The sequence below is a fragment of the Macrobrachium nipponense genome, chromosome 15 (assembly GCF_015104395.2).
Source record: "Macrobrachium nipponense isolate FS-2020 chromosome 15, ASM1510439v2, whole genome shotgun sequence".
Taxonomy (NCBI): Eukaryota; Metazoa; Arthropoda; class Malacostraca; order Decapoda; family Palaemonidae; genus Macrobrachium; species Macrobrachium nipponense.
In genome coordinates this window covers 73874859-73894501 of record NC_087208.1, presented here as the reverse complement: position 1 = coordinate 73894501, position 19643 = coordinate 73874859, and the positions used below count along the sequence as shown (strand labels likewise).

General features: G+C 45.7%; 1 protein-coding gene across 1 annotated transcript in view; it reads right to left on the bottom strand.

Annotated features, from left to right (window-relative positions):
• LOC135226718 (cell division control protein 45 homolog) overlaps positions 1 to 16755 on the bottom strand; it is a 295413-nt gene extending 278658 nt beyond the window's left edge. Inside the window, 3 exon segments of the mRNA XM_064266425.1 lie at positions 15107 to 15244; positions 15409 to 15691; positions 16592 to 16755. Coding sequence (XP_064122495.1) covers positions 15107 to 15244; positions 15409 to 15691; positions 16592 to 16755 — 585 coding nt within the window.
• Positions 16756 to 19643: the final 2888 nt, after the last annotated feature.

The following is a 19643-nucleotide window of genomic DNA, read 5'->3' as shown; positions in this document are numbered from 1 at the left end:
GATAAAGATTTCAAATCTTTGTGCAAACACAATGAAGGAGCATTTTTGAAAGAACTCCTTAAACACTAGCCAGGCTGTTCTTCGATATGGGCAAGTCTGGGTCTTTTTTCGGAACACTGCAGATTGCCGATTGACTTCGACTTTCTTGAGTTTTATGTAGATAAAACTTGAGAGACCCGACAGGGCACAGGACTCTCTCTGGCTCCTGCCCACTAACTTGTGCCATCCTTTGCTTCAAGCTCTGGCCCAAGGACAAAAACGGAGTACCTTCTTAGGCCACAACGGAAGGTTAGAGAGCACACCGCCTTGTGTTCTCTAAAGCCAAAACTTGTGACGATGGCTTAAAATCTCACTAACCCTCTTTGTCGTATCTAGGGTGGTTAGAAGAAGGCCTTCCTGATCACATGCAAGAAGTTAACAGGTAGGAGAGGTTCGAATGCTTTGACATCAAGAACTTCAGACTACGTCTAAGTTCCATATTGAAAGCTTCGATCTGGACATGCACAGTCAGTCCGTCTGTACTAAAGTCAGTGGTGACCGACCAGTTCTGACCAGTCAGACGAATCAAGGACAGCAAGGCTGTACCCTGAAGACCATAAGGCACTATTCTTCGCTGAAGGATGAGTGTCTGGACTGCCTGGGCGATTCAATCTAAGCAAACCTTGGGGGTGTATCAACGCAACCCAACGTCGTCAGCGAATCAACTCCTGACTCGAGCTTCTGGTGCCAGGAGAAAGGAGCGAGGAGCAAAAAGGCGATTCAGTCCCGAAGGAAGAATGCCTGACAGTCCAACCTGGTCTCATGTTACACGATCATCGGGGTGTATAAACGCAACCGACTTCGTCAACAAGAAAATGTTATTTTCATGATAAAATAAATTTTTGAACATACTCACCTGGTAGTTATAGATATAGCTTACGTCCCTGACGTCACGGCAGAATTTCAAAACTCGCGGCAATCGCCGATTGGGTAGTCAGGTGCACCACCTGTGCGCCCTCTACCAGGTACGTAGCACCATACCAACTATTCCTCAGATCTTCCATGCCCATAGTTTCTAAGAGGGGAGGAGGGTGGGAATTTAATTATATATAACTACCAGGTGAGTATGTTCAAAATTTATTTTATCATGAAAATAACATTTTCAAACATCTAACTCACCTGGTAGTTATATATATAGCTGATTAACACCTTTGGTGGAGGGTCAGAAACAGCTATCATCGTTGGAATTGACATAAGTGTTAATAAAAACAAACTTACGGGTTCGTACCTGTTAAGGAAGCTGACTTTAATGATATCCTGTCTCATTGTGTCTGCTTTCCTTATGAGGTCCAGCGATCCACCCAGGGGGCTGAAGACCTCTTGGAGACTGTCAACCGGTCAAACCTCTATGTGACTAGACTCCCTACAATACTCTTGTTCCGGGCACTACTAAGGACCCAAGTTGATCACCTGACTAAAGATCAATGATTGTGGAAGACTGCATCCAGTCTCCACAAACAACCATAACTTTTCAATAGTTCCAAGAGAAGAAAAAGAGTATTGGATTATGGGTTTTAAGGGGTAGACCCTTTCCCACTACTGAAAGAGCTGCTACAAACGGACCCAGTGTGTAGCAGTCTTCATACAAAGTTTGCACTTGCGTAAGATAGTGCGACGCAAAAACTGACTTGCTCCTCCAGAATGTTGCGTCCAGGATATTCTGAAGAGATCTATTTTGTTTAAATGCTACCGAGGTTGCTACAGCTCTAACCTCGTGAGTCTTAACTTTAAGCAGCTTCATATCTGCTCGTACATGCTGAATGCGCTTCCCTAATTAATTGCCTTATAAAAAAGGATAGCGCATTCTTCGACATTTGCAGAGAGGGTTTCTGACCGAACACCAAAGCCCTTCTGAAGTGCCACGTATTTGTCTCGTTCTCTCCAAGTAATGCCATCAGAGACCTTACCGGACAAAGAACTCTCTCTACTTCCTCACCCGTGAGATCCGAGAGGTTCGGAATTTCGAATGACTTGGGCCAGGGTTGAGAGGGGCGTTCGTTTTTTGGCTAGGAATCCCAACTGTAGCGAGCAGATGGCTTTGCCCTGTCTGAAACCTACAGTTTTGCTGAAGGCATGGATTTCGCTGACCCTCTTTGCTGTTGCTAGGCTAATCAGGAAGAGAGTTTTCATGGTGAGGTCCTTAAGGGATGTTTCCTGTAAGGGTTCGAACCTGTCACTCATGAGAAACTTGAGGACTACATCCAAATTCCAAGATGTTGAGGATTGTATTTCTTTCCTTAGTTGTCTCGAAGGATCTAAGAAGATCTTGTAGATCCTTATTATCAGATAGATTAAGGTTTCTATGCCTGAAGACAGCTGCTAGCATGCTCCTATAACCCTTGATAGTAGAAGCAGAAAAGTTACGTCTCTTCTTGAGGTATAGCAGAAAATCTGCTATCTGAGTCACAGAGGTAACTGGAAGAGGAAATAGAGTTGTTCCTGCACCATCCTCTAAAAGTCTCCCACTTCGATTGGTATACCTTAATGGTTGAAGACCTCCTTGCTCTTGCAATTGCACTCGCTGCCTCCCTCGAAAATCCTCTAGCTCTTGTGAGTTTTTCGATAGTCTGAAGGCAGTTAGCTGAAGAGCTTGGAGGTTTTGGTGATAACCTTTATCCAAGTGGGGCTGTTTGAGTAGATCTACTCTTAACGGAAGGCTTCTTGGGGTGTCCACCATCCATTCCAGTACCTCTGTGAACCATTCTCTTGTCGGCCAGAAGGGTGCCACTAGAGTCATCCTGGTTCCTTCGTGAGCCACAAACTTTTGTAACACTCTGTGTACCACTTTGAATGGGGGAAAGGCGTACACGTCTAGATGTGTCAATTCAGAAGGAACGCATCTATGTGGATTGCTTCGGGGTCTGGGACTGGAGAACAGTAAGTCTCCATCCGTCTTGTCTGCGCTGTTGCAAAGAGATCTATGCAAGGGCGCCCCCAGATTCGCCATAGACTCTTGCAAACTTCCTGATGGAGAGTCCATTCTGTTGTCAAAGACTTGATGTTTTCTGCTCAGGATGTGCTCTCTCACATTCTTTTCTCCCTGAATGAAGCGTGTTACCAGAATCAGCGTTTTTTTTTTTTTTCCTTTTGTCCAGAGGGCAGCCTTTCTCCTTGCTGCTCTGTATAGAGAGACTGAGTGAGTCCCGCTTGTTTGCTGATGTAGGCCAACGCCGTTGTGTTGTCGGAGTTGACCTGTACCACTTTGTTCCGGACTACGCTCTCTAATTCCTTGAGAGCTAGGAAAACTGCAGTCAATTCTTTCAGATTGATGTGGAACTTTACTTGCTCCTTGTTCCAGAAGCCCGAGACTTCTAACTTCCCCTCCAGTGTTGCTCCCCAGCCCGAGTCCGAGGCGTCGGAAAACAACACTAGGTCTGGGTTCCTCTGCTCTAGGGAGAGGCCTTCCTGGAGCTTGACGGGATCGTTCCACCACTGTAGATAGTGTTTCATGTCGTTCGAAACAGGAATACACATTGACTCTAGTGTCTTCTTCTTGTCCCAATGCTGATTTAGATGAAACTGCAGAGGCGTAGGTCAGTCTTCCCAAGGAGACAAACTGTTCTAGTGAGGAAAAGGTCCCCCAGCAGACTCATCCATTCCCTCGCAGAGCACTTCTGTTTCTTTAGGAAGTTTCTTATTTTCTCTAAAGCTTGTTCCGTTCAATGTTGGACGGAAAAGCCCGAAAAACCTGACTCTGAATCCTCATCCCCAAGTACAAGATTTCCTGGGATGGGATCAGTTGGGATTTCTGGTGGTTTATCAGAAGGCCTAGGTCTTCTGATAATCGAATTGTTTTCTGAAGATTCTCCAGACAGTTGGCGTAGGAATGGGCTCTGAGGAGCCAATCGTCCAGATACAATGAGGCTCTGATGCGTTTCTTGTGTAGCATTGCTGCTACGTTGCTCATAAGTTTTGTGAAAATTTGAGGTGCGGTATTTAGACCGAAACAAAGAGCTCGGAATTGAAATGTTTCTGTCTTGTAAACAAATCTTAGGTACTTTCTGGAGTTTGGGAGTCGGGATCGGGACGTGAAAATAAGCATCCTGGAGATCCAACGAAACCATCCAGTCGTCTCGTCTGACTGCAGCAAGAACTGATTTCGTTGTCTCCATAGTGAATTTTGTTTTCTTCACGAAAAAATTCAGGGAACTCACGTCCAAAATCGGTTTTTTTTTCTGCTAAGGGGGGTTTTTTCCAGAAAGGGCTCTTGTATCCTTCTTTGAGAAGCTGAATAGACAAGGATCTGCTCCCTTTTTCTCCCATGTTTGCCAGAAATTTTTGAGTCTGGCTCCTACCACTGTCTGAAGAAGAACTTGTCAGACTTTATTACTTCCTCCTCTGAAGCCTCCTTTCTTGGAGTTTTTTGTAATAGGTCCTTGCATTCCCTCTCCTGAGGGATCTACCTCGAAAGGGCCGAGAACTACGTGGTAGAGGAGTGGTTTCTTTAAGTTTCTGTCCTGCAAAACTTGACGGAACAACGTCTCCTTGCTGCTTTAGTCATCAGATCTTGTGTCGCTTTTTGAGTCAGAGCTGAGGATACTTTACTTTTTTTAAAAACCAAACTATGCGGAAAAAGATGAGTCGAAATAGGGGGCGGAAAAAAAAAAAGCAGTTTCCGCTCTCTGAGTGAGCGTTTACTCCACTCGAAAGAAAAGAACAAAATTGGGCCCTTTTCTTCAAGATTCCAGCTGAGAAAAGGGCTGCTAGCTCGTTCGACCCGTCTCGAAGCGCTTTGTCAATGCATGACATAAGGTGAACGAGTTCTTCCGTTTTGGTAGACTTCAAGTTTTCAATTTTCTTTCCAAGAACCCAGAGTCCAGTCTAGGAAGTTAAAAGAACTTCGAAGGCTCTAAAAATCCTTTGAGGAGGTGGTCCATTTCAGAGGAAGACCAAAACACTTTCGTCTTCCCCATGGCCGTCCGACGAGAAGAGTCCACAAGACTAGAGAAGTCCCCATGGGAAGAAGCTGGAACTCCCAAACCTAGGACTTCTCAGTGTCGTACCAGATGCTGGATCTGGAAGCTAATCTGGCCGGAGGAAATGAGAAAGCTGTTTTTCCCTGGTCTTTCTTAGAGTCCATCCATTCCTTCATTAATTTCAAGGCTCTTTTCGAAGAGCGCGATAATACCATCTTCGTAAAGTCGGATTCTTTAGAAGCCTTCCCTAAAGTGAACTCTGAAGGTGGAGAACGAGGGGCAGCTGGCACAAAAACTTTCTGGAAAAAGTTCCGCAAAAAACTTTCATAAGCCTTTTAAGATCTGCTGAAGGTTGTAGATCTGTTTGATATTCTTCCTCGGAAACGACTTGCATCTGATCAAAAGGAGAATGGGGGATGTCTTCATTCCTTTCTTCTGATTGAGACACAACTGATGTAGCGATGTCATGTTTGCTTTGTGCATCCTGCTGTCGCATTTTCTTGAATGCCTGGAGTCTCGGCATCCTGTCTCATGACGATTTTCGTCCTGGCGTCTTGCTTCAAGACGTTTTTCGTCCTGGCGTCTTGCTTCAAGACGTTTTTCGTCCTTGCGTCTTGCTTCAAGACGTTTTTCGTCCTGGCGTCTTGCTTCAAGACGTTTCGTCCTGGTGTCTTCCTTCAAGACTTCTTTCGTCTTGGCGTCTTGCTTCAAGACGCTTATCGTCCTGCGTCTTGCTTCAAGATGTTTTTCATCCTGGCGTCTTGTTTCAAGACGTTTTTCGTCCTGTCGTCGTGCTTTTAAAACGTTTTTCGTCCTGGCGTTTAACAGTAAGAGTAGCAGGTTGATATGACTGCATAAGAGAGGAGAGTTTCTGCTTAAAATCTTGCAGTACGGAAAACTGTGGAGCTTCTTGCTGCTGGGAACAGACTAGAGAAGTTGCAAAGTCAATCTCTCTCTCTTCATTCTGTTCGTCTTGAGATGAAAGGGCCTGAAGAACGCCAATTCCGAAGGAGGAGCAGGAGCATGCACTGAAGGCATCCAATCGTCCGATGCTTCCTTTACTCCTACCAAAGACGACGGCCGCCTGTGCGGTATCTTACGTCTTATATTGGTAGGAGAGCAAACATCGGAGACGAAATGGAAGCGAACAGGAGTTGTAGCACGCACCGAAAGTCTCCCTTCGTCCGATCCTTCCTTACTTCCTGCCAAAGACGACGGCCGCTTGTGCGACATCATGCGTCTTGATTTGGCAGGAGAGCAAGCATCGGAATCGAAAGAGAAACGATCCGGAGTTGCAGTTTGCACCGAAGGTTTCCCCCTTTCCAATATTTCCTTGCCTCCTACCAAAGACGATGGTCGCCTGTGCGACGTCTTACGTCTTAATTTGGTAGGAGAGCAAATATCGGAACCTGAAGGGAAGCGCTCGGGGCTGCTCCAATGACTATCCTGGACGCTCTTGACGTATATCGTCTGGCGTCCAGTATCAAGACGCTCGGCGTCCTGGGATTTCCTTTTAATGGGTCTGGATTTAGAAGTCTGACGCCAGCCCCGTCTGGGTACTGCGTCGTCAGAAGACGAAGAAAACACTTTAACCTCGCCTTTCCTATAGCGAGGGTGAGCGTCCTGGGGATCGTCTACAGGTACGCTCGAGGGGACGACCCGCTGTCGGGAGCTAAAACCTCTCGCCTCCCTTCGTCGGTCGACATTTCCTTCTCACAGGGTTGGTGAGCTTGGAAGAGGTCTAGGACTAGGAGCACGACAAGTCCGAGCGGCCGCACCCTCCACTGCACTTGCACTAATTTCACTATTCACTTTAATATCTCTCATATTAGACCATAATTTATCCCTGTCTTGTGCCAGGGATTCTACCCGTTCACCAAGGGCTTGAATGGCCGTCATCATTGTCCTTAATGTGATGGCTTTTACCTGTTCTGAAACTGGATTTGGTAATGATACAACAGGAGGAGGATCAATAGGATTAGTCGAGGGATAGAGAACTATCTATTCCTTGACTGTCTATGGAGGAGCGAGACAAGGTCTTCTTCGCTCTCCTTATCCTATCCTTCTCTAATTTACGCACATAGCGGTAATATTCAATCCATTCAGTCTCAGGCAAGCCCACACATTCATCACATCTATCACCTATCTCACAAACTTTTCCTCTGCATTTACTACAAATAGAATGAGGATCTAAAGAGGATTTAGCAAGTCTAGTCTTGCAACCTTTCACACACATTCTCAAACTTGAAGCAGAATCAGACATGATGAGAAATCAAAAAGAGAGATCAAAAACAAGCAAAGGTCAAACCAACAATATCGAAACGAAATCAAAATCCAATCAAGCGAAAGCCAAAGCCAAAGTGTACTTCACCAAATAATACTGCAAAAGACACGGGCTATAACGAGCGAAGTTCCAACGATGTCACCGTAGCGGCGGCAGGGAAGATCTGAGGAATGTTGGTATGGTGCTACGTACCTGGTAGAGGGCGCACAGGTGGTGCACCTGACTACCCAATCGGCGATTGCCGCGAGTTTTGAAATTCTGCCGTGACTTCAGGGACGTAAGCTATATATATAACTACCAGGTGAGTTAGATGTTTGAAAACTCAGGGCTACTATATGTCGCCTGATCTCGCACGAGTGTCTGACTCCGAGAAAAGGCAGGTGAGACAAAAAGTAGATGGTGAGCGAGGTTCGAGATTCCACAGAACTCAAAGATCGTGAAGGGCTTTGTTGTTTGACAGACGCAAATCTCTGAGCCCAAAGGCCGTCAACAACATATTTGCGTATCTTTAATAGTTGTGACTGCCAGCTTATCCCATTCTTCAGACGGAAATGGAAGACGGTAATCTTATTCCTGTCAACATCTCGATAGCTGAACGTAGTCAAGACTCAGAGCGGAGAGGTTATGAGGTACCTTTCGAGTTAGAGTAGACCGACTCTCTCGGAAAAGGTCCTTGGAAAGTGAACTAGGAAGTATGTGACCTCTGTGAATCCAGGATCCTGAAGGCCAACATGGGGCGATCAGCGTCATTGTCGCTCCCTGTGACGTCATAAATCCTCTTATTACATTTCCTAAGCGATTGAAAAAAAGGGGAAAAGAGACTAAATATCCATCCCCGTTCAATATCATAGGATGGCGTTTAATGGTACGATCCCGGATCGAGAATAAGGGAGCAGAGAAGAAGAAGCCTCTTCGTCCTCAACATATCGAAGAGAAGAATGAAAGGGCGTCCTAAAGTCTCCACAACTCTCAACTTACTTCTAAAGAAAGATTCCACTCGGAAGTCAATAGTTGCTGCCGTCGATCGAGACGATTCGTACGGACTTTCGCAATCCGGTAAAGAACTCTAGAGGATCGTTACATTCTACGCCTTGTTGTTATAATAGGCTTTCTCGTAAACTCGAACAGGGACCGAGAGAAGGATACTTCTTAAGATATGAGAGAGCTGTGGAATATCAGAGTTGATCTGGACCACTGGTTCCCAAAACTCGTTACGAGGACTGGAGGGACTACCGAATCGCTTTTACTTCTTTCAGATTAAGATCCAGGACATCTGAAAACCCTATCCAGATGTCCGGCACCTTCTTTCTATCACCTCAGTGATAAATAAACGCACTGAGAGATGTTCAGAAATCATTCCTAGATCTTGAATATATTTCAGTTTCCCGGTAGGAAAAAACTGTGGTCTGAATTGCAGTCTATTCGGGGAAACAAACTTCTTCAGGAAGGAAATGGTCCCCCCCAGCAAGCTCATCCATTCCCTCCCCGAGTATGCTTACTTCCCTAATAAGGCTGCGCTTTGCCTAAGCAGGAGAGCATATAAAAGTGCAATGTTGCGGTAGACTCGTAGTTCTATACCGTTGCGGTAACGAGCACCGAAAGGATTAAGAGATAACTCTGTTGAACATAGTAAGGCAAAACGAATGCAACGTTTATTCATTCACGTAAGAAATCCCCTCAATCTTAGGCTAAAGTCCGTGATTGTAGGGCAGAGTTACAGTTAGTCAGTCAATCCCGCAGGAGAGACGTAACCGCCAGCACAGAGATACGGTTAGTCAGTCAATCCCGCAGGATGAGAGAGACGTAACCTACGGCGCATGACAGCGCCCGATCTGTTACTGGCTCGGTTGGACTGGAAGACAGACACAGCGTGACAGCAGCAGCCAGCAGCTTACGAAACGTCGTCTCTTAACTTTATGTCTGGGTTGCCAGCTACCCTATTCTCGAAGAAATGGTCCGTTATTTTTTTTGAGCTGAAAGACTGTCAAGCTGGTATATTTGTTAAGCGAAACAGAAAACGCTAAATATATAGATGCGTTTGTGTCGTCAGAACACTACCATACAACGGTAAAAGATAAATCGGAAACTCCTGGAAGGCTGCAGGAGTAACGATTAAATGTCCTTAAAAATAAGACAATAGACCTCTCGGTTGCCATCCGAAGAGGTAACTACAGCAAGCGTATTGACTGACCAACAGAAGTAAATAACGCAAGGCAAAATATGAAATTATATCACAATAAAGTTTGTTCATACTTACCTGGCAGACATATATATAGCTGAATTCGGAAATACAGCTACATACATATCTGACAGGCAAGTTTCATGAACAAAAACTTAAGAGAATCGAAGCAGTCAGCTCAAGCTTCTTATGTTACTGGACATAAGCGTTCATTGACGTAGTCTACAAGTCTATTTCTTGTACGGAGTCTGCGAATGACGAATGAGATCTCTTCCGAATCTTGTCAATAAGAGCTTATTCGCTTACGCAATATCAAGTTAATGAGATGTGTCAATGAGAACTAACCCATTTACGGGACAAAGAGATATTTTGTCAATGAGGGGATACCCACTTACTTGACAAAACGAAAGTATATTGTCAATGGGGGAAAGTCACTGAATTGACAAAACGTAATCCAGGGAGTCAAGCATTTAATTTTTTCGATTCCCGTCTCAAACGAGGAAGGGGCAGAATCCTGTTAAGAGACTGGGCTTACGGCAGGTAGAACGACGATGTTCAATTCGGCAGCGTAGTCCCGACTAGAAACTAACAAATTCTATCATCTGAAAAACCCTTTTCAGATGGGCTAAAAAGCTTGCAAAATTATCCTGGGAAGAGGAAGAAACTCTCCAACCAGCTTCCTCTCCCGTATCACAACTAATGCCTGCTAAAGCTTAAAATTTATTGGCAGTATGGCAAAGGAAGTCCTGTCTTGCGCTTTCCTGAAGAGCGTCCTTTTGATGAGTGCCTTTGCAAGAATCCCACTGAACGTTGCCGAGAGTCCTGACGTGCAGGACATCGAGCCTTACATAACCCGTAACTGCCTTATCGCAAAGTCTTGACGCGGTAGTGGCAACTTAAATTTATTGGCCGAATGGCAAAGGTTGCGGTAGAGCAAACGAGATCTTCCCTTGAGCTTTCCTTAACTCCATCCACCTATGCGAAAAGCAATATTAATTGACAGAGACCTCTTGAATTCACGAAACCCGATGTCTTGCTGGGTTTCAAGAAGAAGTTGTCTGTTCACTTTAAACTTCCTCCGACGCTGTGCCTACTTCACGTTCTTTGCAGGTGAGGTAGAAGGTATCACCGGAGGTAGAGGTAAACATTCTTTAGGCCCAATATCTGAAACAAGAGCTTGAAGAGTTCAACAGAAACGTTCAGCCAGGCGACACCACCTGGCGTGCGTGGTGCACGCTCGGCCGTCCACTGGAAGCGCTGCGCTCCCCCCCCCCCCCTGGCGTCCACTGGAACGCGCTCGGGGCGTCCACTGGAAACGCGCTCGGGCGTCCACTGGAGCGCGCTCGGCGTCCCACTGGAGCGCGCCTCGGCTCCACTGGCGCGCAAACTTGGCGTGCACCCGCGCGCGCCTGGAGTCCATCCGAGCCGTCCCCGGGCGTGCCGCCCCCTCTCAAAAGCTTCCTGCTACTATGACTTCTTTTACGTATTTCTCGGGTGGAAAGACGGACACGAGTTCAGGCGACGTTCACCTTCTTACTTCTCACTGAAACGCATAACGAGAGAGAGAGAGAGAGCGTCTCTTCTATAAAGCTTCTATTTAGAGGGCGCGAGTCCTTCCGAAAGCTCCAACCCCTGCATGGGGAGGACGCTTCGGAGGACGAGAAGCAATCTTTCAGGTTCGTGCACCACGCACGCACTTTGGCAGTCTGGGGATTTTCATCAGAAACTGCCGAAGGCACGCCAGATCGGTGGGGTTCCTTGTAACCCTCCTTAGGGCTTTCGACATGCTCCCTCCCCGGGTCCTGGGAGTCAAGCAGAGGTCCCGGCCTAGAGGCGAAACGAGGCCGATCTGACGCACCCTCCACTACACAAGGGGTATCACTGCACTTCTGCACTTCACTTTTACTCTCTAAAGCAAGCACTTTCGATTCTAAGATACGAATCGAAAGAGTATCAGAGAAAGGGTAATTCCTCTACAGACACTGCTTAGGGCCCGAAGGCAAACACTGCAGGGTTAGGAGTAACAATTACAGAAGTAGCACTTCACAGCAATGAAGGAGAGCGAGCACCTCTCGTAGACATATTCATAGCCCGTAGGCCATACTACAGGGTTAGGCAAAATAAAGTCTACAGGAAGGTTAGCAGGTTCACTACCCTCCCTGACTTTTGTTGTTACTGATTAATTGCGTACATACGAATCATACGTCTTCCTACGGAATTAGACATGTTTACTGATTAATTGCGTACATACGAAATCATACGTCTTCCTTACGGAATTAGACAAAGTCTCACAAGCCAGGTTCACACTCCTTACATGACAAATCTCAACAAAGAAGCAAGACCCATACCCCTCGTACATACCAAGTGCGGATCTACCGAAGCTTTCGGTAGCCACACCCTATCTTTGCAGACAACCCCGTCTGAAACTAGCCTAACTAGATTCAAGATATTTTATGCAAAAATGAATCAAATTCAAATCAATTTAAGATAGCGTATGCCTAGCCACAAATCCCACAAATCCAAGTAAATAAATCAAAAGACAATTAGGATACTTAGCGGCAATGAAGTTTCCAAAATCCTAAGACGGAGGTACTGAAAACAGGTGTTTTCAGCACCAGCGACAGAAAAATTATGAATAGAAAATGGGAATGGTTCCTGATACCCGCCTCCCAGCGGCGGGAATGGGTACTAACCACCTGGCCGACCACTGCGTGGTCGGAAGTTTTTAAAATTCTGTCGGACTTCAGAAAATACAGCTATATATATATCTGACAGGTAGTTTCATGAACAAATTATTATTTATACTCTATAATACTCATACATATCTAATCCAAAGAGACTACGTCTTTCCTCAAAGGAAATCATAAATTTAAACTGATGCATTGATTGCTTGTTAACAAACAAGATGAAAGAAATAACACAAAATATGTACAATGCCTTTATAAAAGTTTTTCAACACCTCTTGGACATTTCTCAATTAGTACATAATTGGGAGACAACTGGAATAGTTACAGCAGCAGCCACGTCAAACAACTTGACTGCATTCCACATAAGGAAAATCTGGGTACTCTTAATGACAATTTTCTTTCCTTGTCCAAAATGAGACAGTCAGATTTCTAAGTGTTGAGAAACATTATGTTTAGTGACAAATAAAGGGGGAGGACACTTATGTACGCTTTGTAATCATGTGCAAGAGATCTTATGTGACTCCTCAGCTTTAGAAACTGAACTATTATCAACACTTCAAAATTTCAAGCGTTACCAAATACAGTAGTGTCACAAATGTTATTCTTGTGTTTATGTATCGAATCCTATCTGAACTAACTCACAGGCTTTGATTCTATTAATTCTGCCTCATGTTACAGGATATAATTACTACTTACTGTATGCTATGCTCATATACATAATTTGAATGATACTGCTTATGTTATTCCAACATTTTTATCTTGTCTTTATTACAATGTCAGCTCACAGATGAACAAGCAAAGGAACAACCTCCATCTAGGATTTTATTCCGAGGAAAGAAATATTCAACAGTAGCAAAATGTTTCATTACCACTTCAGGTATTTAGTCAGTTGTATCAACAAGTACTATGCTGTATCAACATATAACAATCATCAACTTTAAATGTTCATTTAAAGTTGATGATTGTAAGTGAAAAATCACAATTTTTTAAAAGTAAATTGTATTTTTCCTAACTATACAAACCTGAGGTCCTTTACATAAGGAATTACTTTCAGTGTAGGCTGGAATTCTGTAGTAAGAGAATAACAACAAGGTAGTTAGGCAGTAACTGCTTGTCCGATAGTCGGGAGTCCAGCCCAACTGGACGTAAACATTCCACTTTTCTTTAGGCCAGGAACAGATTGAGGGATGGCATGAGGACCTTAACATAAGGAAGACTCACTGATTGGTGAGAGGAATCTGACAGTCATCGTCAAGGGGGTAACCTGGCCTCTGTCCAATTGATCGGAGTTTGAGAACTGCAAGACCAACGGCCAGACCTCTGGACCAATTCATAAGAGGGAGGAAGGTGTAGCATCTTATGAATAGCAAAAAAGAACTTATAGGTCGGAAGCAAGACAACAAATATACAAGTATTGGGTTTGTCTCATGCCAATGTCCTCTTCCCTCCTTGTAAGGGAAAGGACAGATACACATATGCTTCTACACACTAATGAAAGGGAATAGAATGGAGCTCAGTAATATAGCTTAGCTGCACCGACCGCCCTTTCCAGCACGTGATGACCACAGCTCTCTGCCCATAGGAAGAGAGAAGAATGAAGGAGGAAGAGAAGCCAGTCACTCTCTCATTCACACTCTTTCATACAGTTACACAAGGCGAGTTGCAGCCTTGTCCAGTTAGAGGAGCTGAGTAAGCTACACAACTTGTTGAGCAGCCACCATGGGTCTCAAGGAAAAGGTATCCAAGGACCTATGGGGAATATCCCAAAGGTAGGAGGTGAAGGTGGTCTAGTTGGACCAAACCCCTGCCTTCAGTACCTATGAAACCGACAGGTTTTTGTGGAACGCAGGGGTAGGACCAATAGCTCTGACTTCGTGGGCTCTTGGACAAAAGGTACCAGTGTTGGAACTCCTTTTGGAGGAGAACACTTTCCTGATCACCTCATGAAGCCAAAAAGAGATAATGTTCTTGGACACCCTCTTTCTTGGTCACCCAGGTGCCAACGAAGAGGCGTTGACACTCAGGATGGAGATGACGAGTTCTCTTCGGATAGCACAGTTGTACCCTAACGGGACAAAGTAACATCTCATCTGGGCCATTACCACAAAAGTCCTCTAGGGAGGGGATCGTAAAAGACTCGAATCTATCTCTAGGGACCAAAAGGATTCTGAGTCTTCGCTACGAAATCTGGCACGAAATCGAGCGTAAGAGATCCCCATCCCCTCGAGTGTTTCACATAATAAGAGAGACCATGAAGCTCGCCTAGACTCTTTGCCGATGACAGGGCCAGCAAAAAAGACGGTCTTGAGGGTCAGATCCCTGTCTGACGACTCTCAGAGCAGCTCAGTAGGCTCACGAATCAAGCTCCTTAAGATGAGAGTCACATCCCACTCAGAAGGCTGAGTTCCCTGGGTGGGCAAGACCTCTTGCAGCTCCTCAAGAAGAAATATTTCCATAGAAGAGGAAATATCAACTTCTCGCAGTTTCAGGACCAGGGCCAAAGTGGACCTATAGCCCTTAACTGCAGAGACAGAGAGGAGCTCCTCTCGACGAAGAAAAACTAGCAAATCTGCAATTTGTTGAAGAGTGGCTCTGAGCGGAGAGAGACCCTGTCCACTACACCAACCACAGAAGATGGACCAATTTCCTTGGTACACTGCTGCAGAGGACTGTCTGAGGTATCCTGCCGTCTCTGTTGCTGCGCAGCAGGAAAATCCTCTCGCTCGCAGATGGTGGATAACTGCCAGCCTTGACGACACAGGGACTGTGCTGCCGAGTGGTACCGTTCTATGTGCGGCTGACATGGAAGGTTGTGCAACAGGGGAATCTCTTGCGGTGCCTCAGAGAGCAGAGCCAACAGATCGGGCTACCCCTCTGTAGCTGCCCATGGGTCCGGCACAACAGAGAAGAAAACAAGAAATTTTCTCTTGTGCCGGGTGGTGAACAGGTCTAACAGCTTTTCTGCCACGTTTGGGTGTAGATACCATTCGGTCCCAATCACCTGATTCTGACAGCTGAGCTTGTCCACCACTACATTCCTCTTGCCTGGAATGTATCTGGCTGACAGCTCTACCGAGTGTGCTACAGCCCACTCGTGCACTGTACTGTCAACTGATGCAACAGGAGACACTAGACCCCCCTGTTTGTTGACATATGCCACTAATGTGGTATTGTTGCTCATCAACACCACGGAGTGTCCTATCACTCAATCTCAGAACTCTTGGAGGGCTAAGAAAGCCGCCTTGAGTTCCAGGATGTTGATGTGAAGGTGCTTGTTGTGTCGATCCCACACTCCTGCATTACAACTCCTCCAGGTGTGCACACCAACCCTCCTTCAATGCGTCTGAGAACAGAAGCATGTCCGTAGGGAGAGTGCGCAACTCCACTCCTATTAAGAGGTTCCTGTCGTCTAGCCACAAGGCTAAATTCTTCCTCACTTCCTCTGTTAGAGGGATGAGGAAGGATTGAGGATCCTGAGCCTGTGACCAACACTCCTTTAGTCTTCACTGAAGAGACCACATGTGAAGATGCTCGTGAGGGACTAGCTTCTCTAGTGACAACACTGCCAAAGCTGAGCTGGCTGTTCCTGTTGAGACAGAAACAGTTGAGTGGCCTTCCTGAACTTGCTGATTCTCGAGTCTGCGGTGAAGACTCGTGCTGCTACCGTATCTATCAGCATGCCCAGGTACTTCATCTTCTGCTTGGGAATGGTTTCCGACTTCTTGAAATTTATCATGATACCTAGATAGCAACAAAAATCGAAACGTCGATCCCTGTCCTGTAGCAACTGCAAGAGCGAACTCGTCAGGACTAGCCGGTCGTCAAGATACCTCAAGAGATGTATACCGACTGAATGGGCCCAAGCCGACACCAAGGTGAACACTCTCATGAACACCTGAGAGACGGTTGAAAGTCCAAAACAAAGTGCCCAGAATTGGAACACTGTTCCCTTGAGGATAAAGCGAAGGGACATCCTGGAGGACTGATGGGTGGGTATCTGAAAATATGCATCCTTCAGGTCCACCAAAAGCAAGAAGTCATTCTCCCTGATAGAGGCGAGCACAGTTCAAGGGAGAGAGATCTATCACCGGTCTCCAGCCCTCGTAGCCTTCTCCACCAGGAAAAGTCGGTTGTAGAACCCTGGTGATGGCTCTCGTATGACTTCCACAGCTCCCTTGCTCAGCACTGACAGCACTCCTTCCCTGAGTGCCAGATCCTTGCCAGAACCAGGGATGTAAGTCTGAAGTTGGACCGAATGATCGGTGAGAGGTAGCCTCAACTCATAGGGCAAAAGATATCCCTGCCATGTTGCCCAATATCTCGCCAAGCACCCATCGTCCGATGGCAGCAGCTGAGGGGGAATGTCGTACCTAGCGTTTCCCTTTCGTCCTCTTTTGCTTACCTCCCTTCCCACGAGAGAACGGGGCTGAGAGGGGGCTGTTGATCCCCTTTCGGAGTGAAAGAAGAAGGCTGGATCTTTCCTCACACGCCTTTCAAAGGAGGAGTCTTCTTGGGAGCGGAGGAAGAGTTAGCTTGACTCTGAGGCCTAGCTGTAGTTGCATGAGATGGCCTGGATGTCTTGCCAACTGCCTGGTGGACAAGACAATTGCTGTCTTCAGCTCTACGTTTGTCTACCACAGTATCCACCATGTCTCTAGGGAAGAGAAAGGCGGGACCCAGCAAAGGTCCACTCCTAAGACCAAATGCCCACTCTACGCCAGCTGGCCTGGTTATACGAGTTAGGACAGCGTTCCTCCTCCTAAGAACCAGATTGGCCCATAGGTTTGCAGGATATAGCCATACCTCTAGACTGACAAAGTCTCCCAAAAGCTGAGTCTTCTCCGGGAACTATCGGTCCTGAAGAAGCAGCGACTTTGGATACTGTGAGGGACCACAGATCCAGCCAGATGGCCTGGAAAGCTGCCATAGCGGTAGCTTCCAAGGCCGTTACCTCATGCTGCGTGGACCAAAGGTTCTCCAGAACAAGGTGCTGCAGAGCAAAGCCAGGAGTTAAATATACTAGCTCCGGGTCAACCTGTTTAGTCAACAAAGGGTTCTCTGAATGCATGTAGAAATGTCTCTGTCAAGGTAGAGGAGGGGGAAGCAGCTTGTCCGATCTGTTGGCCCTAAGTGAACTCTCTTACCCAGAGACAAGATTAGCGAAATAGTTAGCGAAAGGACAAAGGAGAAGAGGAAATACCAGGAGAAAACAAAGGACAAACCTCTGAAGTTCCCCTCGGTAATTTCCAAAGCATAAGCGTACATTTCGGACAAATACATGTCTCGTCCTAACGTTAAAGGGCAAAAATGACAAAATTTTCATTATTAAAATGAAGTTTTATTGTATACTTACCGAACAATTATAGAGCCGTCGGATTTCCGATTTCCCACGAAGCGGCAGGATACTAAATTCAAATTTAGCGCGTCGGCGTCGCCAACACTGGTGGTGATGACGTCATCTCCCTCCACTCGCGGGTGAAGAGGTACCGGTGACAACTGCCCAGGTGAATCCAATTCTTTCTGCCCGTCCGTCCACCTAAGGGGAGGAGGGTGGGTATAATCATAATTGTTCGGTAAGTATACAATAAAACTTCATTTTAATAATGAAAATGATATTGTTATGTTACAATAAAGTTTCATACATACTTACCTGGCAGATATATACATAGCTAAGACTCCGTCGTCCCCGACCAGAAATTCAAATTTCGCAGCCACTCGCTACAGGTAGGTCAGGTGATCTACCGGGACCTTCCCACTGGGTGGCAGGACTAGGAACCATCCCCGTTTTCTATCATATTTTCTCTCTTCCACCTGTCTCCTGCGGGGAGGCTGGGTGGGCCTTTAATTGTATATATCGCCAGGTAAGTAGTATGAAAACTTTTATTGTAACATAACAATATCATTTTCATACAATCAACTTACCTGTCAGATATATACATAGCTGATTGGCACCCTTCGGTGGAGGGTAAGAGACAGCTACTATATGGAATAGACAGGGTAAACAACATATGTTGTAGGTATAAATAAAACCTTGGTTCCCTACCTGATAGGTGGTAGACTTGGTGGGTGTTTGCCCAGTAGTCTGCATCACCTCAAGAAACTTTAGCGAGATATGTGATCTATGGCCAAGAGTTCTTGTGGGTCTGCCGATGGGGTCTTACCCACTTACTCAGCAGAGCCTAAAAGGACTTTGTCAATGGGTGCTGATCCACTTATATTGACAAATACACCTATGAAGGAGCACACAACCAATCCCGACCACCTGATCCTAACCATGTGTTAGAACTAAGGATTGTTACGAGTTATCCCCGAACTCGTCACAACAACCGTAACTCAAAAACCACTACGCACACATACATAATTTTTCAAAAAAAAAAATATACTCAACTAATTGGATATGACGAGAATTCTCTTATGAACAACATAGACGGCCGCCCGTGCGAGCCTGAATCCTCCATTGTTCGAAGAGATTCTCGACCATATCCAAACAGAAGAACAGTATATACATTCTAAGGATTGGTGTCGGCTCCCGTACCCAGAATCGTATCTGCCGATACGATAGGACCTAGAGAAAAGCACTTCTCATACGTCACACGCACGTCTTTCAAGTAATGAGATGCAAATACCGAGTTGCATCTCCAATATGTCGTATCTCTAATCATGTTTTTAAGTGACATATTCTTATAAAACGAGAGAGACGTCGCAAATCCGCTCGTACTTCATGAGCTTTTACTCTCAGAAGTTGTAATTGTTCGTCCGGACAGACCTTGTGAGCGTCCGTAATGACGTTCCTTACAAAGAACGCTAGAGCGTTCTTTGACATCAGTCTTGTGGGGTCTTTGACCGCGCACCAAAGACCTTGTCTAGAGCCTCCCAACTGACGTTTCCTCTGAAGATAGAACTTCAGAGCTCTAACAGGGCATAGAGACCTCTCTGCTTCTCTGCCTACGAGACTAGACATTCCTTTGATTTCGAATGACCTAGGCCAGGGATTCGTGGGATTCTCGTTTTTCGCTAAAAACAGAGTTTTAAACGAGCAAATCGCCGAGTCTTCCTTGAATCCTACTTTATCATGCAGAGCTTGTAACTCACTAATTCTTTTTGCCGTTGCTAACGATAAAAGAAATAGGCATTTTCTAGTTACGTCTCTAAATGAGGCCTGATTGAGGAGGTTCAAATCTATTTCCGAAGACAGATATTTGAGGACTACGTCCAAATTCCAGTTCGGAGGTACTGGCTCTTTAGACTTTGACGTCTCAAAAGATCTTATGAGATCGTGGAGATCTTTGTTATTTGCCAGATCTAAACCTCTGTTCCTGAATACAGCCGAGAGCATACTCCTGTATCCCTTTATTGTGGATACGGCTAGATGCGATTTTACTCTCAGGAATAGCAAGAAATCAGCAATTTCCGCTATAGAGGTAGAGGAGGAGGACAACTTCTTGGCTCTACACCACCTTCTAAAGACCTCCCACACTTCGACTGGTAAGACTTTCGAATAAGTGGAGGTTCTGCGAGCTCTCGCGATCGCGCTTGCC